Here is a 27828-nt window from a genome sequence, read left to right on the forward strand (position 1 = left end):
AACCAATAAATGTACACATATTAGGTATCGCCGCGTCCGTAACGACCTGCCCTATAAAACTGTCCCATTAGTTAACCCCTTTAGCGAACCCCTTAAAAAATAAAAATAAAAAACGAAGCAAAAAATAATGATTTATTATCATACCGCCAAACAAAAAGTGCAATAACGCGAGATCAAAAAGACGCATATAAATATCCATGGTACCGCTGAAAACGTCATCTTGTCCCGCAAAAAACAAGCCGCCACACAGCATCATCAGCAAAAAAATAAAAAAGTTATAACTCGCAGAATAAAGCGATGCAAAAATAATTATTTTTTATATAAAATAGTTTTCATTGCATAAAACCGACAAAAACATAAAAAAACGACCTAAATGAGGTATCGCTGTAACCGTACTGACCCGAAGAATAAAAGCGCTTTATCAATTTTACCGCACGCGGGACGGTGTAAATGCCCCCCCCAAAAGAAATTCATGAAACGCTGGTTTTTGTTCATTCTGCGTCCCAAAAATCGGAATAAAAAGCGATCAAAAAATTTCACGTGCCCGAAAATGGTACCAATAAAAACGTCAACTCGTCCCACAAAAAATAAGACCTCACATGACTCGGTGGGTCAAAATACGGAAAAATTATAGCTCTCAATATGTGGTGATGCAAAAACTATTTTTACAATAAAAAGCATCTTTTAGCGTGCGACAGCCGCCAAACATAAAAACCGCCATAAATAGTAAATCAAACCCCCCCGTTATCACCCCTTTAGTTAGGGAAAAATAATAAAATAAAAAAAATGTATTTATATCCATTTTTCCATTAGGGTTAGGGCTAGGGTTAGGGCTAGGGGTGTGTTGGGGTAGGGTTAGGTTAGGGTTAGGGTTAGGGTTAGGGCTAGGGCTAGGGTTAGGGCTAGGGTTAGGGTTAGGGCTAGGGCTAGGGTTAGGGCTAGGGTTAGGGCTAGGGTTAGGGGCGTGTTGGGGTTCGGGTTGGAGTTAGAATTGGGGGTTTCCACTGTTTGGGCACATCAGGGGCTCTCCAAATGCAACATGGCGTCTGATCTCAATTCCAGCCAATTCTGAGTTGAAAAAGTCAAATGGTGCTCCTTCCCTTCCAAGCTCTGCTATGCGCCCAAACAGTGTTTTACCCCCTCATGTAGGGTATCAGCCTACTCAGGACAAATTGCAAAACAATTTTTGGGGTCCAATTTCTCCTGTTACCCTTAGGAAAATAAAAAATTGGGGGCAAAAATATCATTTTTGTGGAAAAAAAATGATTTTTTTATTTTCACGTCCGAGTGTTATAAACTTCTGTGAAGCACTTGGGGGTTCAAAGTGCTCACCACACATCTAGATAAGTTCCGTGGGGGGTCTAGTGTCCAAAATGGGGTCACTTGTGGGGAGTTTCAATAGTTTAGGTACATTAGGGGCTCTCCAAAGGCAACATGACACCCGCAGACCATTCCATCAAAGTCTGCATTCCAAAACGTCACTACTTCCCTTCCGAGCCCTGACGTGTGCCCATACAGTAGTTTTCTCCCACATATGGGGTAGCAGCGTACTCAGGACAAATTGGAAAACAACTTTTGGGGTCCAATTTCTCCTGGTACCCTTGGGAAAATAAAAAAATGGTGACTAAAAGATCATGTTTGTGGAAAAAATACGAATTTTTTATTTTCACGCCCGGGCGTTGTAAACTTCTGTGAAGCACTGGGGGGGTCAAAGTGCTCACCACACATCTAGATAAGTTCCTTGGGGGGTCTAGTTTACAAAATGGTGTCATTTGTGGGGGGTTTCCACTGTTTAGGTACATTAGGGGCTCTCCAAAGGCAATATCACACCCGCAGACCATTCCATCAAAGTCTGCATTCCAAAACGTCACTACTTCCCTTCCGAGCCCCGACGTGTGCCCATACAGTAGTTTTCTCCCACATATGGGGTATCAGCATACTCAGGACAAATTGGACAACAACTTTTGGGGTCCAATTTCTCCTGGTACCCTTGGGAAAATAAAAAAATGGTGACTAAAAGATCATGTTTGTGGAAAAAATACAAATTTTTTATTTTCACGCCCGGGCGTTGTAAACTTCTGTGAAGCACTGGGGGGGTCAAAGTGCTCACCACACATCTAGATAAGTTCCTTAGGGGGTCTAGTTTCCAAAATGGTGTCATTTGTGGGGGGTTCCACTGTTTTGGTACATCAGGAGTTTTCCAAACGCGACATGGTGTCCGATCTCAATTCCTGCCAAAAACGTCAAATGGCGCTGCTTCCCTTCCGAGCTCTGCCATGCCCCCAAATAGTGGTTTACCCCCACATGTGGGGTATCAGCGTACTCAGGACAAATTGCACAATAACTTTTAGGGTCCTGTTACCCTTGGAAAAATAAGAATTGAGGGTGAAAAGATCATTTTTGTGGAAAAAATATGATTTTTTAATTGTATGGCTTTATGTTATAAACTTCTGTGAAGCCCATGGGGGTTCAAAGTTCTCACCACACATCTAGATAAGTTCCTTAGGGTGTCTAGTTTCCAAAATGGTGTCATTTGTGGGGGGTTTCCACTGTTTTGGTACATCAGGGGTTTTCCAAACGCGACATGGTGTCCGATCTCAATTCCAGCCAAAAACGTCAAATGGCGCTGCTTCCCTTCCGAGCTCTGCCATGCGCCCAAATAGTGGTTTACCCCCACATGTGGGGTATCAGCGTACTCAGGACAAATTGCACAATAACTTTTAGGGTCCTGTTACCCTTGGAAAAATAAGAATTGAGGGTGAAAAGATCATTTTTGTTGAAAAAATATGATTTTTTAATTGTATGGCTTTATGTTATAAACTTCTGTGAAGCCCATGGGGGTTCAAAGTTCTCACCACACATCTAGATAAGTTCCTTAGGGGGTCTAGTTTCCAAAATGGTGTCATTTGTGGGGGGTTTCCACTGTTTTGGTACATCAGGGGTTTTCCAAACGCGACATGGTGTCCGATCTCAATTCCAGCCAAAAACGTCAAATGGCGCTACTTCCCTTCCGAGCTCTGCCATGCGCCCAAATAGTGGTTTACCCCCACATGTGGGGTATCAGCGTACTCAGGACAAATTGCACAATAACTTTTAGGGTCCTGTTACCCTTGGGAAAATAAAAATTGGGGTGAAAAGATCATTTTTGTGGAAAAAATATGATTTTTTAATTGTACCGCTGTACGTTATAAACTTCTGTAAAGCCCTTGTGGGTTCAAAGTTCTCACCACATATCTAGATAAGTTCCTTGGGGGGTCTAGTTTCCAAAATGGGGTCACTTGTAGGGGGTTTCCACTGTTTAGGTACATCAGGGACTCTCCAAACGTGACATGGCGTCCAATCTGAATTCCAGCCAATTTTGCATTGAAAAAGTCAAACGGCGCTCCTTCCATTCTGAGCTCTGCCATGCGCCGAAACAGTCGTTCCCCCCCACATATCAGGTATCTGCGTACTCAGGACAAATTGCACAATAACTTTTGCAGTTCAATTTCTCCTGTTACCCTTGGTAAAATAAAAAAAATTGAACCTGAAGTATTTTTTTTATGAAAAAAAGTTAGATGTTCATTTTTTTTTAAATATTCAAAAAAATTCCTGTGACGCACCTAAAGGGTTAATAAACTTCTTGAATGTGGTTTTGAGCACCTTAAGGGGTGCAGTTTTTAGAATGGTGTCACTTTTGTGTATTTTCTATCATATAGACCCCTCAAAGTGGCTTCAAATGTGATGTGGTCCTAAAAATAAAATGGTGTTGTAAAAATGAGAAATCGCTGGTCAACTTTTAACCCTTATAACTTCCTAACAAAAAAAAATTTTGGTTCCAAAATTGTGCTGATGTAAAGTAAACATGTGGGAAATGTTAGTTATCAAGTTTTTTGTGTGCCTTATCTCTGTGATTTAAGGGCATAAAAATTCAAAGTTGGAAAATTGCGAAATTTTCAAAATTTTCGCCAAATTTCCGTTTTTCTCACAAATAAACGCAAGTTATTTGAATGAAATTTTACCACTAACATGAAGTACAATATGTCACGAGAAAACAATGTCAGAATCACCGGGATCCATGGAAGCGTTCGAGAGTTATGACCTCATAAAGGTACAGTGGTCAGAATTGTAAAAATTGGCCCGGTCATGAACGTGCAAACCACCCTTGGGGGTGAAGGGGTTAAAGGCTACTATTATTTTCATATATCGAAAAATATTGTTTTTTTCTATTCTTATGGAAAACATCTACAGTCATATATATCCAGAGACCAAACTGTCTCACTATCATTGTACTTACAGGAAAGAGAGAAAAAAAATACATACATATAGACATACAGTACATATAACATAGAGTACATACTCACCATCACTTGTCACTTTGTTCCCCGAAGCCATTGTCATCTGTGGAATAAATATTAAAATAACAAACCACCAATATACTTACCCCTGATCCGCAGAAGTCCACGAGTGTCCCACGACGATCTTGCGTGGAGAACAGCAGCATCAGCTGATGCTACCGTTCTCTACGGGCTCCAGGAATCCAATGACGGGAGGTAGGTATCCTTCCGCACTGTATTCCTCCGCCACTGTAAATAAAAAGTCCCTAGTCACACTTTATGGCAAAAGCTGCGTGGGAAATTTCTCACACAGCAATGCCATAAAGTGAGACTAGGGACTTTTTTTGTATATGTAGTATACAGTATATGTGGTATATATGTAGTATGTATGTTGCATGCATGTAGCATATATGTAGTATATATGTAGTATGCATGTTGCATGCATGTAGTATATATGTAGTATGTATGTTGCATGCATGTAGCATATATGTAGTATATATGTAGTATGCATGTTGCATGCATGTAGTATATATGTGGTATATATGTAGTATGCATGTTTCATGCATGTAGTATATATGTTGTATATATGTATGTTGCATGCATGTGGTATATATGCAGTATGCATGTAGTATATATGTAGTATATATGTATGTATGTTGCATGCATGTAGTATATATGTAGTATGTATGTTGCATGTAGTATATATGTAGTATATATGTATGTTGCATGCATGTAGTATATATGTAGTATGTATGTTGCATGTAGTATATATGTTGTACATATGTATGTTGCATGCATGTAGTATATATGTTGTATATATATGTATGTTGCATGCATGTGGTATATATGTAGTATGCATGTAGTATATATGTGGTATATATGTAGTATGCATGTTGCATGCATGTGGTATATACTGTATGTAGTATGTTGCATGCATGTAGTATATATGTAGTATGCATGTTGCATGTAGTATAAATGTATGTTGCATGCATGTAATATATATGTAGTATGCATGTTGCATGTAGCATATATGTATGTTGCATGCATGTAGTATATATGTTGTATGTTGCATGCATGTAGTATATGTGGTATATATGTAGTATGCATGTAGTATATATGTGGTATATATGTAGTATGCTGCATGTTCTATATATGTAGTATGTATGTTGCATGCATGTAGTATATATGTAGTATGCATGTTGCATGTAGTATATATGTATGTTGCATGCATGTAGTATATGTGGTATATATGCAGTATGCATGTTTAATGCATGTAGTATATATGTTGTATGTATGTATGTTGCATGCATGTAGTATATATGTGGTATATATGTAGTATGCATGTTGCATGCATGTGGTATATATGTAGTATGTATGTTGCATTCATGTAGTATATATGTAGTATGCATGTTGCATGTAGTATATATGTAGTATATATGTATGTTGCATGCATGTAGTATATATGTGGTATATATGTAGTATGCATGTTGCATGCATGTGGTATATATGTAGTATGTATGTTGCATGCATGTAGCATATATGTAGTATGCATGTTGCATGCATGTAGCATATATGTAGTATGTATGTATGTTGCATGCATGTAGCATATATGTTGTATGTATGTATGTTGCATGCATGTAGTATATATGTAGTTTGCATGTAGTATGCATGTAGTATGTATGTTGCATGTATGTAGCATGTATGTAGTATGTATGTAGCATGTAGTATGTATGTAGTATGTTTTTTTTTTTTTACATTCAACACATTAGCCGGATGATGGGACTACTACTGTCCCATCATTGGCTAATGTGTCACTCACCGTCATGGTAGCAGGCATCGCCCGATGGGACTTGTAGTCCCATCGGACAATGCCTGCACAGACCCCTGCAGCCTGCACAGACCCCCGGACAGTCGGCACAGACCACCGGCAGGCCGGTACAGACCCCCGGCTGTCCGCACAGACCCCCAGGCAGTCAGCACAGACCCCCGGCAGGCCGGCACAGACCCCCGGAAGGCCCGTACACACCCGCCGAGAGGCTGTACAAGGACAGAAAAGGGTTTTTCCTATTCCAATACCGGAAGTCCCATAGACTTGAATGGGACTTCCGGTATCGGAATCGGCGATACCCGATACTTTTTTCGTATCGGGCCGATACCATCCAATCCGATATTTTAGGGTATCGGATGGTATCACTCAACACTAGCGGTGACGTCACCGCTAGTTACTGAGCATGTGCCGGCTGCTCCCATTCATTCCCCAGTCATTTACAGTCGGCAGCGGCTGTGTTAGCAGCACTCCGACTAACTGTAAATGTATTAACCCCCGAGATGGATTTACGCCGTGAGACGTGACTGAGCGCCGGATCGGTAATGTACTGTATATATTTGCTTTATTATGTTCACCTTTTTTTCAGAAGATCATGGGCTTCACAAAGGAATTACCAGTGTAATAAAGATTATAAAAATGTGTGTGTTGTATTCTTTCCTTAAAATAATTTATTATTGTGTGAGTGTGTTTATTTAACCCTTTATTTACTGTAGGATTAGTAATGGATCGGTGTCTTATTGACACCTCTCCATTACTAATCCGGGCTTAATGTCACCTTATAATAGAAAGGTGGCATTAACCCCTTTATTACCCCACTTGCCACCGCTACAGGGCAAGTGGGAAGAACCGGGCAAAGCTCCAGATTAGGCGCATTTAATAGATACACCCTTTCTGGGCAGCTGGGGGCTGCTGTTTTTAGGCTGGGGGGACCAAGATCAGTAGCCCCTTACCAGCCTGAGAATATCAGCCCTCAGCTGTCGGCCTTAGTCAGGTTGGTTGTCAAAAATAAGGGGGACCCCACGCCGGTTCTTTAAATTATTTAAATAATGAAAAAAACTGTGGGGACCCCTTTATTCTTCACAACCAACCTGGCTGAAGCTGACAGCTGAGGGTTGCAGCCCCCAGCTGTAAGTTTGGTCTGGTTGGTTCAGAAAATGAGGGGGACCCCACGTCAGGTTTTCATTCATTCTTCTCTCCTGCCCGCAGAGCAGGAGAAAAGAATCACAGCTGCGGTCAGCACCAGTCGCCGGGAACAGCGCTTACAATAGACGCTTCTTCCCGGCGGCTGTCCATGAACATGGAGAACAGTGTGAACAGTTCTCCATGTGCAGCACGTGTTGAGGGCCCGTGAAAACACGCTGACATCTGCATAGACCCATTCATTTGAATGGGTCTACGTGTGTCAGTCTGGTCTGCGGTACGTGAGAAGACAGTCACTAAACGTACCGGAGATACTGATGTGTGAAACCGGCCTCAGACATATAGGCAGTGATCCAATATCGTCTAAATGCTGCGGTTTTTTTTCCGCTGCTTTTTTAATAGAAATTCTGCTGCGTTAAACTTTCCAAGAGAATTGGACGTGATTTTGAAAATTGCTAACACTGTGCGTCTAAATACGCTGTTGAACTGTGCGGTTTTGGTGCCGTTTTTCACTTTTTGCAGTGAAAAAACGTAAGTAACCAAATTTACTTAATAGGTGCAGAAAATCTGCAGCATCAAAAACTCACCAACGCTCATCGTGGGAACGGAGCCTAAGGCCGGGATCACACATGCGAGGAATATATGGAGGCGCAGGCTCTGCTCCTGAGTGCCAGCGGCAGTGCCGGGTATTAACATGCGAAATTCGGCCGTATTCCTCACATGTATGATCCCGGCCTAAAAACGCTGCTCCAAATGTGCATAAGGGTATGTTCACACTGGGCGTTTTTGCTTCTTTTCTTATGCTAATTTTCAGCTGCTTTTTACAGTACCAGCAAAGCCTATGAGATTTCAGAAATCTCTTGCAAACACATTGTTTTTTTGTCATCAGGATTTTGTGCTTTGCTGCTTTTTTTGGACATAGAACATGTCACTTCTTTCAGCGTTTTTCACCCATTGGCTTGAATGGGTATTGAAAAAATGCCGAAAAAACGCAGGTATCATTAACTGCAGCATTTTTTCTGCATAAAAAAAAAGGGATTGGGGCGCACTCAACTTTTACCATGCACAAGGAGACACAAGTTAGCCCAAAAACCACACCCAAAAACGCAGCTAAACCTGCGTTTTTTTCCACATCTTCTTCCCTGCCGAGAAATCAGGTTTTGCTGCAGAAAAAAACAGCAAAAATGCCCAGTGAGAACTTACCCTAAACGTGTAAGATAAGGGAGAAAAAGCATAAAATGCAATAAACCAATTTGGGACATCTCTGCCACCGCCGCTGTGACGTCTCCTCCTGCCAGAAATTCCAGGACAGTCAGTAAAAATTGGGCGCTTTTTTGCCCTGTCCATAACAATAAAATTTTAAGCTTCTGTAATTTTTTGAAGCTGAAGCTTACATAATTTTATCTGTAATTATCATTTTACAGTTTACAGTGATTGCAGCTGATGTCTACATATCAGGATTATGGGCTGTAGATGTGTATCACTAATCATAGTACTTGTGGTTTTCCAATGTGTCCATAAAAATATTGTCTGTCTGTGATTTTTTTTATAAACTATCCTGAAAAAATAAAAAGTTGGCAGCTGGTGCCAGGGTAGAAAGGACATATGTTTTGTGAGGGGCGCACTCAAAATCTGGCACGGCCGGAGTAGCGCTACGTGGAGTTTGTGCCTCTTTCGGTTCTCTAAGGCCACGTTCACACGCTCAATATTCGGTCAGTTTTTTACCTCATGTGTAAGCCATAACCAGGAGAGGAACAATCAGAGGAAAAGTATAAGGCCAGGTTCACATTGCGTTAACACAGACCGTTCAATAGCGTTATGCTATACCGCTAGCGCTGATGATTCATCTGTGCTAGCGGTGACAGAGCCTCAGACGCTGCAACCCGCATCCGAGGCTTTGTCACTAAATGACGGCGAATCGCGAACGCATGCCGCTTTACGGGTTGCGTCGCGATGCGCCCGACAATGGAGGGCAATGGCAGCGTTAACGGACTACGTTACACCGCGGTGTAAGGCCGGTTTCACATTTGGGTTTACGGCCTGCGTCCTCAGTGATAAAGATAGGGGACGCATGACGCATGCAGCGTCATGCGCCCGGAGGGGGCAGGGGGCGGGGCTTAGCGGCCCTAAACGCAAATGTGAAACCGGCCTAACGCAGTCCGTCTAACGAATGCCTAAATGCAGTGTGACCCCGGCCTAATAGAAACCCGTCACCACTTCTGGATTTATCACCCACTCCTGGGTTTAAATACTGAGGTAAAATACTGACCAAATAGGGCAGGTTAGGATAGGATATGGGTTGAACTAGATGGACTTAAAGTCTCCCTTCAACCTTAATAACTATGTTACTATGTTAAATACTGAACATGGCCTACAGGTTAGAGGTACGGTTTTAGGTCAGCATTCTGGTGACACTACCTCGCGGAGTCACCCGCTGTCTGTAGCAGCGCCCGGGTACACAATGTATACATGACATGGGGAAACGGCAGTCTGATCACAAAATGTGGTCATAAGGAAAATAAATGATCATCTGACTTTCTGCTAATTTTATTTCTTTCAAATGCCAAGAGGGACACAGGTATAAGCTGTACAGGGGCCCAAGTGGTAAGGGGCCACAGTCACCTCCAAAGCAGGGGGAAGTGGGCATTATGAGGAGCCATTGGACTGCAGAGGGCAGGTATAATGCCCTTGCACAGTAACCCTCTTCTATCTGTTCCCATGTGCAGCAGCTGTAATTCCCACAGACTTATTATATGACAAGACTGTAGCATTTATGTCAGCGCAGAGCCCACCCAGTATTACCGGGAGACCCCGTGAGCTGCAGCAGTATATGAAGTGCTCGGGTCCTTCAGTGCGGCAGGGGGTGCTCGCGGTATTCTACTCTATAAGTGCCTGACGGGTAGGACGCCGCCGCCTACGTGCAGCAAGTACAGGGAGAGCAGCATGGACACTGCGGGGAAGGTGAGCTGTGCAGGGACAGTCCTGGCTGTGGTGGCCGGTGAGCTGTGCAGGGACAGTCCTGGCTGTGGTGGCCGGTGAGCTGTGCAGGGACAGTACCGGCTGTGGTGGCCGGTGCGCTGTGCAGGGACGGTCCCGGCTGTGGTGGCCGGTGCGCGGTGCGGGGACGGTCCCGGCTGTGGTGGCCGGTGCGGGGCAGGCCCCGGCTGTGGTGGCCGGTGCGCGGTGCGGGGACGGTCCCGGCTGTGGTGGCCGGTGCGCGGTGCGGGGACGGCCCCGGCTGTGGTGGCCGGTGCGCGGTGCGGGGACGGCCCCGGCTGTGGTGGCCGGTGCGCGGTGCGGGGACGGCCCCGGCTGTGGTGGCCGGTGCGCGGTGCGGGGACGGCCCCGGCTGTGGTGGCCGGTGCGCGGTGCGGGGACGGCCCCGGCTGTGGTGGCCGGTGCGCGGTGCGGGGACGGCCCCGGCTGTGGTGGCCGGTGCGCGGTGCGGGGACGGCCCCGGCTGTGGTGGCCGGTGCGCGGTGCGGGGACGGCCCCGGCTGTGGTGGCCGGTGCGCGGTGCGGGGACGGCCCCGGCTGTGGTGGCCGGTGCGGGGTGCGGGGACGGCCCCGGCTGTGGTGGCCGGTGCGCGGTGCGGGGACGGCCCCGGCTGTGGTGGCCGGTGCGCGGTGCGGGGACGGCCCCGGCTGTGGTGGCCGGTGCGCGGTGCGGGGACGGCCCCGGCTGTGGTGGCCGGTGCGCGGTGCGGGGACGGCCCCGGCTGTGGTGGCCGGTGCGCGGTGCGGCCCCGGCTGTGGTGGCCGGTGCGCGGTGCGGGGCAGGCCCCAGGCTGTGGTGGCCGGTGCGCGGTGCGGGGCCAACCCCAGGCTGTGGTGGCCGCTGGAGTGCTGCTTTTAGGGTATGCCCATATGGTACGCATCTGCTGAGGATATTCTGCACAAAGTGATGAGGCTTTTATGGCACATTTAGCTTTGAAACTGCTGCTGGATCCTGATAATTATGGGGTACATTTAGTGTTTTGTTTCTTTTTTTTTTTTGTTTGTATTACTGATACAGTAGATCACTTTGTCCATGAAACTTACTAGCCAGGCAGAGTGTCCGAGTGGACATGTGAACAGTGACTTGTAACTCCTCTCAGTTTGGTCTATATCTAAAGCTGGGGGTACCTTGGTGGGGTGACATCCTGTGACTTGTGACATAAGACTGTTGCCAAAAATCCAAACATGTTGGATTTTTGGGAACAAGTCATGCACATCTTTACCATCGATGATGACTCTGGTGCAGTGTGAGTGCAGATTTTTTACAGTCAAATTGCAGCTCTGAAGTAATCATATGCCAGCAGGTGACGGCCACCACAGGAATGAGACCCTCACCAGAAGTGACCCCAGCCTAAGGTCTCGGGTTATCTCTTGTTCTAGGTAATTACGTGCAAAGCCGCAGTTGCCTGGGAGGCAGGAAAACCTCTGACAATTGAAGATGTAGAGGTGGCGCCACCCGCAGCTCATGAAGTGCGCATTAAGGTAACCTTTTGTATAGTGCCCTCTGCCTTTATAGGATTGGGACAGGAATAAGCTGCCATAAATGTTAGTTTATTGCCTTACTGCTGGCTGTTCGCAGATCGTGGCCACGGCTGTATGCCACACTGACGCCTACACTTTAAGTGGTGCCGACCCTGAAGGATGTTTCCCAGTGATTCTTGGCCATGAAGGAGCTGGGATTGTAGAAAGCGTAGGAGAAGGCGTTACAAGAGTTAAATCCGGTAAGTAGAAATCCGCATAATGTCTAACCTGAAGAAGGTAGCGAAATCTTGAGGCAAGGAGTGCTTGTGCCCGCGGCATTCATGTATTGGGTGGGCCTGCACAATGGAGAGGGGTCACGTCCGCAAATATCCTACAAATCATGACTGCACCACTCTGGCATCAGGAAAGCAATGTATGGTTTGGCTTTTATCCTGTCATGTGACAAGACTTGTTAAAGGGTCAATGTTGACTTCTAGGACTGCCACTACCAGTAGGCGGCACTATAGAGTTCCTCTCTGAAGAGACGGTTTGTACACCTGGATGGAAAGGAGTCTGTAGTATTGGGGAACATGCAGGCTTTGTAGTCACTCCTGATGACGCAGAATCTGTGGATACACAGTAAGATACTATTACCAAACTTCTTTCATACTTCTTGTGTTTTTGCCACATTTTCAGGAGACCGAGTTATTCCTCTTTATATCCCTCAATGTGGCGAGTGCAAATTTTGCTTGAACCCCAATACCAACCTTTGTCAAAAGATCAGGTAACTTCTTATATTTCTAGCCTTTGAATCACTGTGACCACTTGTTTTCTTATTCATTGATGGTGTCTGTCAGTATATGTAAACATATTTAGGGTAAGTTCACACTAGGCTTTTTTTTTTTTTTTTGCAAGCACTCATTTCAATGGGTGAAAACCGCCGAAAGAAGTGACAATCTCCATTGTGCATAAAACATGCCAAGCACAAAAATCCTGGTGACACAAAAATCAAGGTGTCTGAGATTTCTGAAGTCTCATAGACTTTGCTAGTACTGGAAAACACAGCTGAAAACTTGCATAAATAAAGCTGCTAAAACGCCTAATGTGAACTTGGCCTTATATGGTATTTGCTTTATATAATTTCTTACTGGTTTTTATCCGCTAACGTCATTTTTTTGGGACTTTTTACAGGATAACTCAAGGTCGTGGTCTCATGCCTGATGGTACTAGCAGGTTTACCTGCAAAGGAAAGCGGATTTTCCACTTCATGGGCACCAGCACCTTCTCTGAATACACCGTTGTTGCTGACATCTCGATTGCTAAAATAGAGGACTCTGCTCCTCTGGACAAAGTCTGCCTGCTGGGCTGCGGTGTGTCCACTGGGTATGGAGCGGCTCTGAACACTGCCAAGGTAATCGGATCTAGCGTCTCCATAGGCCCTGTTCACAATAGCTTCCGTTATTTAGGATATGTTCACATCAAGTATATCCTGAGCGATGTATGCATTAACCCCTTCATTACTTGCTTTTTTTTATCTTTAATTCCCACTTCCAAGAGCCTTCATTTTTAAGTCTCCATTGGTCTAGCCATGTGACAGCTTGCTTTTTGCTGGACAAGATGTAGTTTTCAATTTCACAGTTCCTTTTGCCATCTAATTTACTGAAAGGTGAGATTGGGCACTGTGGCCACTGAAAAACTGCACATTTTTCGGTTTAAAATACAATTTAAATTTTATACTTTGATAGAATGATCTTTAACCCCTTCCAGACTTTTCACCATGTGTTCCCGTATAGCGCATACATGTAGCAGAGCCATCAGCAGCGGGTGTCTGTTGTAGCACTGACAGCAGCCATTAAGCCGTAGTTGTAATTTACATCCTGCAATATGAATGTCTAGAAAATGCTAGTGAGGTGAAAATCTCTGCACTCATAGATCACTTTTGGGGGGGTTTCTGGCGCCTTAACGACTCTTTAAATGTTTCCCATAATCTACAGGGAACTGTGCTCCAAATGGAGTTCCTTGTGCCCAAACAATCTATGACTGTGTATAGAGTATTGCCATACTTGGAAGAGATGGCGTAATAATCTACAGGGTCCTTTTTATTGTATTAGCAATGGTAAAGATGTAACACTTTGAGCAAAATCCACAAACTTAATTTTTCAGTTTCATACAGCCAAAAGTAAAGAAATGCTCGAAATATATGTGGGATAAAAATGCTCATTACACCCCTTGATGAATTCCATAAAGGGTATAGTTTCTGAAAAGTGGCTCGCTTTGCAGATTTATTTCTGCTGCTCTACCACTTCCTCTCACATTCCAAGACATATTGATAGGGACTTTAGATTTTGTGCCCCAATGGGGAGAGTGGTGGTGATGTCTATAAAGTGCTGTGAAATGAATGGCGCTATAGAATAAATACAAAATCTATTGCTAATTAAAAAATAGATGATAACTGTGTGATGCTGGAGACACACTATTGCAATCTAGATTAGAACAGGCATCCAAGTTCTCCAAATCAGCATGACATGGGCTGGGTTTGCATGGCGTGGTGGTCAAGCGTGCATGAGTCCGCTCCAGTTTCAGACTACAGGAATGACTGCTGTGCTCAGCTTTCATTCCCATATACTTTCAATGGTGCAGCACCGCATATGCTTGACTGCTACGTCATAAAACATCAACTACTCCTCAATGTGGTGGTATGGTGACGTGGACCCTGGTACCAACATCCTAGTGATGAGGGGGCTCCAGTTATCGTTTATTACCTATCTTGTGTGCGATGCTGCACTATATATATATATATATATATATATATATATATATATATATATATATATGTGTATATATAATTATTTTTTTTTTTTTTTTTTTTTTTCTTGGGCTTTCAGATTTTACTGTCACTTTTGTGCTACATTTCAAAAGCTTTTTCTTTTTATACCAGGTGGAACCAGGTTCTAACTGTGCAGTATTTGGCCTAGGAGGGGTTGGCCTTGCGGTGATTATGGGATGTAAAGTTGCCGGTGCCAAGCGCATTATCGGAATTGACCTGAACAAGGACAAGTTTGAAAAGGCCAAAGAATTTGGCGCTACTGAATGTATTAGTCCCTCAGACTACAGCAAGCCGATCCAGGAAGTGCTGGTGGACATGACAGATGGAGGCGTGGATTATTCCTTCGAGTGCATAGGAAATGTTGGCGTTATGGTAACTATATAGTCAAACCAATGTTGTTGTTTTTTTGCTACCTGCTAAACTAGGTATTAGTTCAGTACATACTCCAGCAGACCCCGCAAAGCTTTGTATTATACCACATCAAGACTTGTCAAGACTTATTACATTATTGCAAAAAAAATAGGCAATTTTCAGCTAGTCACTAGACAGAGCAGTGTTCATTATGCAATACTCACCGGTGAGGATAACTGTAGAAATTGGCACAAAATTAATCTCTCGAGTAGGGACAGAAGATCCTGTGCACGTTAATACATTCAACCTAAATTGTGTCTCCAGTGAAACCATATATATATTTTTTTTTTTTTTTTTTTTGTTAAGAAAAAAGTTGCTAAAGAGATTAGCAAACTTAAACTTAAGCCCCCGTCACACATAGCGATCTTGCTAGCGAGATCGCTGCTGAGTCACAAGTTTTGTGACGCAACAGTGATCTCACCAACGAGATCGCTGTGTGTGACAGCTCACAGCGACCGGCCCCCCCTGCCGGTTATCGCTGATCGTTTAAGAATGGTCAGGACTTTTTTTTGGGTTGTTGGTCTCCCGCTGGCCAGCATGCATCGCTGCGTGTGGCAGGCGGGAGAGCAATGACCAGCGATCAGCGCGCTGGTAATCAAGGTAAACGTCTGGTTTCTAAGCAGCATGCGGTGCTTAGAAACCCGATGTGTACCTTGGTTACCAGCGCGCTGATGCAGGGAGCTGGTAACCAAGGTACACATCGGGTTTCTAAGTGCCGTGCGCCGCTTAGAAACCCGATGTGTACCTTAGTTACCAGCTCCCTGCATCAGCGCGCTGGTAACTAACGTACATAGCGACGCGCCCGCTCGGCATCACTGGTGCAAGCTGTCTGACAGCTCACCAGTGATCATGTAGTGACTCGCCAGCGATCCTGACAAGTTGATATCGTTGTCGGGATCGCTGGTGAGTCGCTAGGTGTGATGGGGCCCTTAATCACCCTCATTTGATACTTGATGACCTTGGACTATATAGACACTCATTTTACACCAAAAACTGGAGTAAACACATTGATAAATATAAACTGTTGTGCTAAACAGATATCAGAGATCAAGACCTTTTTCCAACAAAGATTACTGTGGAGGGAATTTTACAGTTTTCTGGCATCAAAAAAAACTTTTTGTTTTAACTCCTTGCCACTTTTGAATAGTGGTTGGGAAAGCGGGCATGCTTAGCTGCGCAAATAAGCTGTGCTTGAGATTTATTAATTGGTCGCTAAAAAAGTAAAACTTTTCACTCCAGTTGGACGGTGGTGTAAAATAGGAAAAACTGTTCAAGACAGCAGTATTGTATGTAAAGATGCTCCGAGCTTACCAAACATTATGCGACTTTATGATTACGTTTGGTGCAGTTGAAGAGATTTCGGCCATAAGCAAAGCTGATGTAAAAAATTTTTTTCTGAGTTACTATCCCAATGTAATGCTATATAATGTGTGTTACAGAATCGAATGAGCTAAGTGTTTATGCAAGGGATAGCTTTTCGTAAAATAGGATTTATCTGACTCTTTTTAAACCATCCAGCAAGATATTTATTTGATTTAGTAGTTAAAATTCATCATGCCAAGTAAAAGTGCAGTGCAGGAAGTTTACATGTTTCGAGTACTCCAAACACTGTTAAAGAAGCATTACCATCACATTTTTTATCCTTTTAATATATTCTAATCATCATATTATATAGCACTATACTACAGTGCTACTACATAGAGCCGAGAAAACAGAAGAATTATCTGGTAGTAAGACCAAATGAGCATTTGTAAGTACTCTGCTATATAATATAACTGCAATATATTAAGAGGATACAGACTTTGATGGGGGGCTATGGAGCTCTCAATACATGTAAGCTACTCACGCTTGTCACTTTTCATAGAATCGTAGAGTTGGAAGGGACCTCCTGGGCCATCTGGTCCAACCCCCTGCTCAAAGCAGGATTCGCTAAATCATCCCAGTCAGATGTCTGTCCAGCCTCTGTTTGAAGACTTCCATTGAAGGAGAACTCACCACTTCTCGTGGCAGCCTGTTCCACTCATTGATCACTCTAACTGTCAAAAAGTTTTTTCTAATATCTAATCTGTGTCTCCTCCCATTCAGTTTCATCCCATTCAGTTTCATCCCATTGCTTCTAGTCTTTCCTTGTGCAAATGAGAATAAAGTTGATCCTTCTACAATGTGACAGCCCTTTTAGTTTGCATCATGGATTTTAACTACTAAATTGGAAATGGAGAGAAAGTGTGTTATCCTTATAGTTTTATATTCCTTTATTGGAAGTTGTTGCAGGATTTCTCAGAAGCCGTGTTGCTGCCCTAGTCGCCTTGTTGCTCTTTAAACTGAGGCTGAAATCCTAGCCAAACTTGCAGAAAAAAAACATGAAGAGCTGATCACTCTTTTAAAGCAGAGATTGCTCCATCCAGAGATGGGACATGTTGGTTCTGCAGTTTTGTACTGTTGACCTCTAGAGGAGCTATTTTTGCTTTAACAGCCTTGTCTTTTGTATTTTAGAGATCTGCATTAGAAGCTTGTCACAAAGGCTGGGGTGTAAGTGTCATTGTCGGAGTAGCGGCATCTGGACAAGAGATTGCAACCCGACCTTTTCAGCTGGTCACCGGGCGCACATGGAAAGGAACGGCTTTTGGAGGTGAGAAAATTCATTTTGACATTGTGGATACTCTTCACCATAGCAGATTAAAAATTCATCAAAAAGATAGGATCTGAGCAATGTGATACAATTCTATATCTCATAACACTTGAGTCTTCATATAAAATGCCAGAATAGTCTTTATTTTTTACATGAAGTAGAAAGACATAGAAATGACGGACGCTCAAGGACCCCTAAAACCAATAAAGGGGATCCCTACTACTCTGCTCAGTATAAAAATAGTTATCAGGCAGTTAGTGAAAGGGTATTGGATGCCCAGAGCAATTTGTGCAAAAGGAATTTGACAAATGGTACCATGTGGTCCATTAATGCTACAGCACAACCACCAATAGAAAGGAGACTGTCCTACTCTTCTCAACACTGACATTACAAAACCAAGAAGGAGTTATGACAATCACAGGATCAACTGACATGTTAATGATATGCAAATCATAAAAAAAAAAAACACTCCCTTTTCATGACCTTGGCCACCTCAAAGAATCTATGGATGGGAAGGCTGCAAGCTTCCTGAGGAGTGCATGGGAATCTGGGGCTTTTTTCTATAAACCCATGTTCTGCTGCAGATCTAAGCTTCTGGATAGAACAGTTAGTTTAGCAGTTAAGTGGGAAAGCTTTTAGGGTTTAGATTATGTATTTTATTTCCTGTCAATCAAAAGGCTGCAGATTTCTTGGCTGATGCCTCTGCTGATACAGTCAGATTGATCTTGCACATTAATTCAGCCCTTAGAGCCCTGTGGTTAAAATATTGGTAGGGGGGTTATACATCTAAATCCAGGCTATGTACCATTTACTGTGAAGGAGCCCATGTGTTTGATTCTCTTGATAATATTCCTCCTTAGGCCGGGGTCACACTGGCGAGGAATATGGCCGAGTGAGAGGCGCTAAAAGCACGCATTAGACACGGACAAATGATTCTCTATGGGGTCCCTCGCACCAGCCGTATATTTCTCATCCGTATTCTACGGTCCGTGCCAATCGCAGCTTGCTGCGATTGTCAGCGTACTACGCCCATAGTACGCCAATGCAAGTCTATGGGTGCGCAAAAAATACGGATTACACACGGACCACACATGTGACTTGCGAGAAATACGCACCAGGTGTCTTTTAGCAAAGCCGGCAATTCAGTGCGCTATACAGTAAAATCACACTGACAGTTTTAATAAAGAAACGAAAGAATAGATATAGACACATAGAATGCATATGTGTGTGTATATGTGTATGTATGTGTATGTATGTGTATATATATATGTATATATGTGTGTATATATATATATATATATATATATATATATATATATATACACACTCACTGGCCACTTTATTAGGTACACCATGCTAGTAACGGGTTGGACCACCTTTTGCCTTCAGAACTGCCTCAATTCTTCATGGCAGAGATTCAACAAGGTGCTGGAAGCATTCCTCAGAGATTTTGGACCATATTGACATGATGGCATCACACAGTTGGCGCAGATTTGTCGGCTGCACATCCCTGATGCGAATCTCCCGTTCCACCACATCCCAAAGATGCTCTATTGGATTGAGATCTGGTGACTGAGGAGGCCATTTGAGTACAGTGAACTCATTGTCATGTTCAAGAAACCAATCTGAGATGATTCGAGCTTTATGACATGGCGCATTATCCTTCTGAAAGTAGCCATCAGATGTTGGGTACATTGTGGTCATAAAGGGATGGACATGGTCAGCAACAATACTCAGGTAGGCTGTGGTGTTGCAACGATGCTCAATTGGTACCAAGGGGCCCAAAGAGTGCCAAGAAAAAATTCCCCACACCATGACACCACCACCACCAGCCTGAACCGTTGATACAAGGCAGGATGGATCCATGCTTTCATGTTGTTTACGCCAAATTCTGACCCTACCATCCGAATGTCGCAGCAGAAATCGAGACTCATCAGACCAGGCAACGTTTTTCCAATCTTCTACTGGCCAATTTCGATGAGCTTGTGCAAAGTGTAGCCTCAGTTTCCTGTTCTTAGCTGAGAGGAGTGGTACCCAGTGTGGTCTTCTGCTGCTGTAGCCCATCTGCCTCAAAGTTCGACGCACTGTGCGTTCAGAGATGCTCTTCTGCCTACCTTGGTTGTAACGGGGGGCAATTTGAGTCACTGTTGCCTTTCTATCAGCTCGAACCAGTCTGCCCATTCTCCTCTGACCTCTGGCTTCAACAAGGCATTTCCGGCCACAGAACTGCTGCTCACTGGATTTTTTTGCTTTTTCGGACCATTCTCTGTAAACCCTAGAGATGGTTGTGCGTGAAAATCCCAGTAGATCAGCAGTTTCTGAAATACTCAGACCAGCCCTTCTGGCACCAACAATCATGCCACGTTCAAAGGCACTCAAATCACCTTTCTTCCCCATACTGATGCTCGGTTTGAACTGCAGGAGATTGTCTTGACCATGTCTACATGCCTAAATGCACTGAGTTGCCGCCATGTGATTGGCTGATTAGAAATTAAGTCTTAACACACAGTTGGACAGGTGTACCTAATAAAGTGGCCAGTGAGTGTATATATATATATATTGTGCTATGTGTCTATCTATTCTTTGGTTTCTGTTAGAGACCCTGTCATAGGGCTCCATTATATGTCCATTTTGCAAGCCTGCGAGAAAATCTCGCCATACGGATGCTTACATGCGCAAAATACGCGACCACACCTTGATTACGGATGACATACGGACCACTGTTTAGGGGCCATTCATCCGTATTACGCATGTAAAATACTGACCGTATTTTGCGTCGGTTAGTGTGACCCCGGCCTTAGGCCTCTGATAGGAAGCAGGGCTGTGGAGTTGGAGCTCATTTTGGTGGAGTCGGTATAAAATGGACCAACTCCGACTCCTAAAACATATAATAAATTGGGTACAGTAGTTCAATGCACAATGTGCTGAATATTTTTTCATAGGAATTTGGGAAAGTTATGAAATGTCCTATAAATGGCTGTTCTATTCCTGATCTAATGATACAATAGCAAGAACCTGTTCTTGTGTGAATGTAACGGACAATGCTTCAAACATAAGTACAATTAAACTGATGAGAGTAATGAACAACAGCTAGTAGAAAATTTAGGATTCAGTATATTTGAGATGGAAGGCCACAGTGCTGTTCATGTAACTGAGGAACAAACCGATATTACAACAGAAGAACAGCAAAATTATACTGTAGAAATAGTTGATCTTGTTGAAGGTGCTTCAAAACACCTTCATATTCGTCACATGCGCTGTGTTGTGCACACGCTGCAGCTGTCAATAAGAGAAATTCTGCAAGAGGGACATGCTGGAAATCTGATTGGAAAAGTGAGGAAATTGGTTATTGCCGCCAGATCCCCTAAAATTGATTCCATCTTGAAGAGACGTGCTGGGAAAGGGGCAATTGTCGATCAAGCCACTCAATGGGGCAGCACTTATTTAATGATTGAGCAATTGCTTGAACTAAAACCGTTTCTTATAGATATGACGAACCCTCAGGTAATCCTAAATGAAGGTCAATGGACACGTGGCTGGATTAAAGGAATTGCTTAATTGCCCATTTACAGTGACTAAAAAATTACAAGCTGAGGATTTAACTCCTGGCAATTTCATGAGGGAGTGGAAGAACTTGCTATTTTGCCTGTCCCAAAAAGGAGGTTTAATCGCAGATGGCATTTCTGCTTTAATGAAACGGAGAGAGACAGAGCTTTTGGAAAATAAAAAATTTTCTGGCAGCTGTTCATGTGGACCCAAGTCATAGTATACTGCTTAATGATCAACCGCTTACTAAAGGAAAAGAAGCTCTGACTGAGGTAGCAGTTAGGATGAGTGGCCTACAGGAGGACTGCCAGGCACAAGAGGACTTGGGTCCTGACAGTGCTACTGTTGCCATATCTTCATCCTCCTCAGAGGAGGAGTTTGATTTTGACAAGTATTTGGGTGACATGGAACAGGCAAAGCGTTGCCGCAAGGAAAAAGATTTCACTCAGTCTCCTATAGCAAGAAGATTGACCATATTTCAGCAAAATGTTTCACTTGCTCTCAAAGAAATAGAAAAATTCAACCGTTCATCAAAACTGACTGTGCATGAGGCAATTCCTTTATACCCGGAAATTGTTAGAGATGTTGCCCATGTGGTTACGGCTTTGCCTCAAACCCAAGTTACTGTAGAGAGGTTGTTCTCTGGCCTTAAAATGATTAGGTCAGATTTGAGGTCATCTATGAAGAAGGATCTGATGGAGGCAATTCTATTTCTTAGAACAAATTCATAGACTGCACAAATGTTATTTAGTATTTATGTTGAAAACTGTTTTTTGCCACTTACATAGTTTATTACATAGTGTGTGTGTGTGTATATATATATATATTTACATATTTACAATTTATTAGTTTTTTTGTGTTCTAAAGTTGTATTCCAATAAATATATTATGGTCTATCATAAAAATGATTAAATGTCTGATCACATTGTACTGCAATAAATTTTTCACTTAAATATAAGCAATATGAGTCGGTGTAACTGAAATTGAGGAGTCGGAGTTGCAGGTTTGGCTTACCGACTCCACAGCCCTGAGGAAGAAAGGCTTTCACTTTACTACGTTCAAAAAAATTACCTACATCCTTTTTGTTTTTCAACATGACATCAGTGCCACATGTCGCTCATCCTACTGTGTTGCCTAAAACTACTACAGGGGTCTGCAGTGTCTCTGGACTTGTCTCCCATCAAACATATCTAGGATGTGATTGGTCTGCAATTGCATTTGTAGCTGCCAGCAGCTGATCTTGATGATTTTCATCCTTAAGTGCATTCAGTGTGGCAGAAAATTCCTCTGTGGCTCCAATACTTGATACTGATGAATCGAGATGTTTTGAAAATGTTTCCATTTTTAATCCTTTGCATACCTTGAAGATGTCTATCCATGTTGTAATTTCCATTATTACATGACTTGTTCTTGTTTCAATTTCATTGTTGAGTGTATGATGGTTATATCTGTTTTATCTTAAATATCACTACATTAATGTGGAACGCCCACCAATGCCATGGAGATACTCTCTGTATCGGGGATGTGTCACGGCAGCAGTGACCCGGTCCGTGGCCCTGGGGGTTCAATAAAAAAAAAAATAATTAAAAAGGGAAATGGTTTATAGGGGATTATTTGTGACGCCACCTGTGGTATTCAGCAAATAAGGTGTTAGCTGATGCTGCAGATTCAGTCCGCTGGGGCCATTGTTGATGCAGCAGAGTTGGTTCAGCTCTCCACAGGCAGAGCTGGGCCCCAGGGCAGTTGTAGGGATATGATTTAAGATGGTGGTGGTAGTGCAGTGCAGGGTGGATGATGCAGTAAATGATTCTAAGGACACAGCAGAGTGCAGTCTTCACTCTTTTACTCACAGTTCAATTGTTACAGTCCCCAGCTGGGGTGCTGTGTCCTCCAAGGCTTGTTTGTGGTCCAGACAGCTCTCGGTTAGCTTGGGGTGTACGTTGCCAGGGCTTCCTTAGATGTTCCTTTCCTAGCTGTCTCACTACGCTGGTTACCACCTCTCCTGCCCTGCATCTTCACACACAGTGTCCTATTTCAGCAGACTCGGATATTGTCGGGCGACGTTGGTCAGACCCCTGGAACCTATATATCTGCCTTTTCGGCGAATGAGTGTGGGGTTGGCTGCAGCACTTAAAGATTTTGCCGCCTCTGGTTTCCTAGCTGAGTCCTTCGTTTCTCACTAGTTTTGGGGCCGGTCCCCTAACTGCTACCTGATGTCTCCACAGACCACGTCGGTGGATGCGGGCCCCACGGATGGATTGCTCACTATCTGTGCCCCTAAGACCTCTTCTCCCAGAACTTTCCTTCCTTTCTCCTTTATATTCACTCCGTCTCACTCTTTAGTTTGGAGACAAGCTGCACTCCGCTTCAATCTCCACAAGCGGCTCCTTCTCTCTCCCTTCTGACTGACTCTTTCCAGAACAATCTCTTTACCTCAGCACTAACTCCTCCCACCAACTGTCACTCCATTAAGCTCCACCCCTTCTCTACTTTCTCCACCCACACCCTCTACTTAACTCCCCCCACCCACCGGCAAAATGAGGACTAGTATTAGGTGCTGGTGTGAGAGTCCTGGCAGTGCCCCTTCCTTACCTGAGAGCAGAGTACCACACCTCTGGATGAAGTGCAGTACCCTGTGGCGACTGAGACCGCAGGTGTGCCCCAAATGTGCATCAACAGGCACTTCACCTTCCTTCACCATCACAGGGCGTCACTGTGGTTCTAACGTCCAGTAGAGATGGAGAGTGGCTTTGCGGCCCAGTGTAACATGTGCTGTTGGATGTGTAGTGACCCGGTCCAGAGTGGGTATGTCTCTTTAAGTAACCCTGGACCGTGAATAGCTTTTGTATACCTCAACTAACCCCTAAGTTACCCTCTTAGGGTGTGTGTGCACACGCTGCGGAATGCTCTGCGGATTTGTCCGCGTGGATTTAGTAAAATCCGCAGGTCAGAAGACCTTCGGATTGCCCTGCGGTTTATCAACTCTACAATGGAGCAGAGGCAAACCGCAGCGGAATCCGCAGAAAGAATTGACATGTCCTTTCTTTCTGCGGATTGAAAACTGCAGCAAATCCGCGCGGAAAAATCAGCACAGTCTGCACTGCAATTTTCGTTTTCCATAGGTTATAATGCTACTGTACACCGCAGCTGAATCTGCAGCGTGTGCACACTCCCTTACTGTTATATGGTTTAAAGGAATCCATTACTCACTAATCTCATATATTCATGATTTATATACTGTATTAATCTCACAATGTGAAGTCTGACACAAGGATTGAGAGGTATCCTATTGGTCGGTGACCCTGTCACCAAGGCTCAATGGGAGGAGCTACCTCCAGTCTCTGTGGAGACAACGCAGGGTTCTGGAAGGATCCCTGAGGAGTCTGGTTCAAGATGTGACCCAGAGCAGACCTCATATGCCTCCAAGCCTGGAGGATCATCCCTCTCCTCATCTCAAGACTTAAAGCCAGGCCTTTATTTGGAATGTAAAATTCTCCTTTCACTATTTTATTTTTTTTTTTTCCCCTTTCAGGTTGGAAAAGTGTAGACAGTGTCCCCAAGCTGGTGTCTGAATACATGGCTAAAAAAATAAAAGTTGATGAGTTTGTAACTCACACTTTGCCATTCAGTTCAATTAATGAAGCTTTTGAGCTGATGCATTCTGGGAAGAGGTAAGTGGGAAGCCATAGAGAGATTCCTTAAACCCACCTATTGTTCTTCTGCTACACAGAATTTCCTAACCTGGTCGTAACCTCACCAATGCCATGTATTTCTGATGCGGAAGTGAGTCTCTGTTAGGCTATGTGCAAATGATGCGGATTTGTTGCATTTCTGCAGAATTTTTTTTCTGTGCGGAAATGCACCAAAACCGCAAAGGATTACTAAAGCAATGTTAATCAATGGGAATCCAGAATTGTGCACATGATGCGGAAAATTCTGTCCTGATTCGCAGCGTTTTATTTTCCACAGCATGGCAATTCTTTTTGCAGATCTGCAGCGTTTTTCACACATTGAGTCACTCAAATCTGCAGCAAAACCGCAAGTGTAAAAAGGGTTGCGGCTTTTGTGCCAAAAAAATGCAGCAGATTTGTTAAAAAGACATGTCAGAAGGAGGAAGTGTGTGGGCGGAGGCTCTAATCTAGACTCTCCAATCTTGGTTGAAGCACATCAGTGATGGAGGTTGGACTTGAAAATGTTTTTTTTTTTTTTAAATATCTTTATTTAGCTAACAAATTCGCAAACAATTCATCATACAAATCTGCATGAGAAACCGCGCACAAAAACATGGAATTTTCACTGCGTTTTCTGGAAGCAAATCTGCGATGTGTGCACATAGCCTTATAGGGTGTTGGGTTATGGGTTTTTTTAAAGCTATTTTGCCCAATATAAATGTGGTATGGAGAAAAAAATGTTGTATTTCCGTACATGGATGGACAGTGACTAACCTCCAAAATGACAAAGCAGAAGTCACGGTAGCATTATGTAGCAAGAAAATTAAACAAATGAAGTTTTATACTTATGAAGTCTCATCAAACTGAGATCTGGCTTATAACAATGTACAATCGACTACAAAAATCTGACAAATATTGGTGATAAGACAAAGTACGGTCATGAGGAAAGAATAGCATACAGTCTAGATCACGTGAAGTCATTATTTCCCTCTACTCCTCTTTGGTCAGACCTCATCTGGAATATTGTGTCCAGTTTTGGGCACCACATTTTAAAAAAGACATCAACAAACTGGAGCAAGTTCAGAAAAGAGCGACCAGAATGGTGACCGGTCTGCAAACCCTGTCTTATGAGGAAAGGTTGCAGGATTTGGGAATGTTTAGTTTGCAAAAGAGAAGACTGAGAGGAGACTTAATAGCTGTCTACAAATATCTAAAGGGCTGTCACATTGTAGAAGGATCAACTTTATTCTCATTTGCACAAGGAAAGACTAGAAGCAATGGGATGAAACTGAATGGGAAGAGACACAGATTAGATATTAGAAAAAACTTTTTGACAGTTAGAGTGATCAATGAGTGGAACAGGCTGCCACGAGAAGTGGTGAGTTCTCCTTCAATGGAAGTCTTCAAACAGAGGCTGGACAGACATCTGACTGGGATGATTTAGCGAATCCTGCTTTGAGCAGGGGGTTGGACCAGATGGCCCAGGAGGTCCCTTCCAACTCTACGATTCTATGATTCTATGATAGATGGGAAAGGGGAAATAATGTATTCTAATCTATATATCACGAGCAGCCCAGTAGGTGTCCCAAAGATCACATGTCATGAACATATCGGTCTTATTATGTAAGGCAGTGTGGTATTCTAAGTGGATGATGTCCGGTGTGTGTGGTTGTGTGGTTTTTATATATATATATATATATATATATATATATATATATATATATATATATATATATATATATATATATATATATTTTTTTTTTTTATACATTATACTTGCGGTTGAAATGATTGGTGGGTGAACATTCATGGGGGCATTGTTTTCCCCAGGCAAGCGATTCCACTAATGTCATGAGAGTAATAGGATTGTAAGAGTGGTATCACCAGAGGCCATTCTCACATCTCTGCCTACCTGACTATGCACGTTAAGCTCTGTGTACATTCAGGTTCATCGGTGACATAGAACACTGCCAGCCATGTCATTTGCTATGTCAGCAGTAACTGGTTGAGTCCCGTGTCACCACTGCCTCGTCTGGGAATACATGGTAATGGTTTGGGTCTCCTGGGAAGCGGCCAAGTTGCCTTAAGTCCCCCTTCTCCATAATTTTAGCCCCTACTTAAGTTTTTGTTTAATTTACAGCATTCGGAGTGTGTTGAACTATTGAAGGATACCGGATACAAGACTACAACCACGCTAGAATCGATTAGTCGGAGCACACCATTTCGATTGACACTAGACTTGTTCACAGTTGCCTTCCTTTCTAATGACCGCTAATGTTTCATGCTGACATTTCTAATAAATTTTTGTTCTGTAGTCTGGGCTTTTATTGTGGTGTTTGGACATGCACATACATAGAAAAGATATTGGTCTAAGTCAGGCCCTACCTATAAGCATGAAGAGAATCTCTTTGAAATTCCCTAGACTAAAGCCATGGCCTAATTTGTCTTGTCCTTCCACCTTACAATTTCATAATGTTCTGTGCAGACACTTGGAGTATTTGAACCATGTTTCACGGACGTCTGAATTCGTTTTTTTTTATTGGTTCTCTTCTTCCACATGCAGATTTGGTCAGTGAAAAAAACGCACCTATCTGAACTGCCTCACATTTGTCCATGTTTTCACAGACTGCACTTAGATCGAGAGATGGTGGTGAGAGCCTGCATTTACGCTTCAGCTCTCCCAGATTGCAGATTTGCCATCAGACAATGTTGGAAGTTGTGCTACTTGTGAGAGAAGTCGGAGCTCTAACTGAAGCTGCTGTAGTCAGTCATAATTGTCATTGGTAATTGTAATTGGTGTTTATTGGGCTTTCTCCTTTCTGCGTGTGATATACAGTTCAAATAATTGGGATTTTTTTTCAGTCATACCAATTCCAAATGTGTTTGGTTTTTTTGGTTTTTTTTTCCCTTTATTTCTGAATGGGGGGAAAATGGGAGTGATAAACTTCTATACATACTTTTAATTTTAACTTCAGTATCCGTAGGGGATGTTAACGTGCGAT

The 27828-nt window shown here is 43.4% G+C and overlaps 1 protein-coding gene across 1 annotated transcript; it reads left to right on the top strand.

Annotated features, from left to right (window-relative positions):
- Window positions 1-10097: 10097 nt before the first annotated feature.
- On the top strand, window positions 10098-27140 carry LOC141100931 (alcohol dehydrogenase class-3). The gene is made up of 9 exons (XM_073589706.1): window positions 10098-10245; window positions 11662-11763; window positions 11861-12002; window positions 12439-12526; window positions 12934-13153; window positions 14681-14941; window positions 17474-17609; window positions 24688-24826; window positions 26967-27140. The coding sequence occupies exons 1-9, from the start codon at window positions 10228-10230 to the stop codon at window positions 26989-26991; spliced, it is 1131 nt and encodes a 376-aa protein (XP_073445807.1). The 5' UTR covers window positions 10098-10227; the 3' UTR covers window positions 26992-27140.
- The last annotated feature ends 688 nt before the right edge of the window (window positions 27141-27828 follow it).

The sequence above is a fragment of the Dendrobates tinctorius genome, unplaced genomic scaffold (assembly GCF_039654945.1).
Source record: "Dendrobates tinctorius isolate UK_male_01 unplaced genomic scaffold, ASM3965494v1 ptg000011l, whole genome shotgun sequence".
Taxonomy (NCBI): domain Eukaryota; kingdom Metazoa; phylum Chordata; class Amphibia; order Anura; family Dendrobatidae; genus Dendrobates; species Dendrobates tinctorius.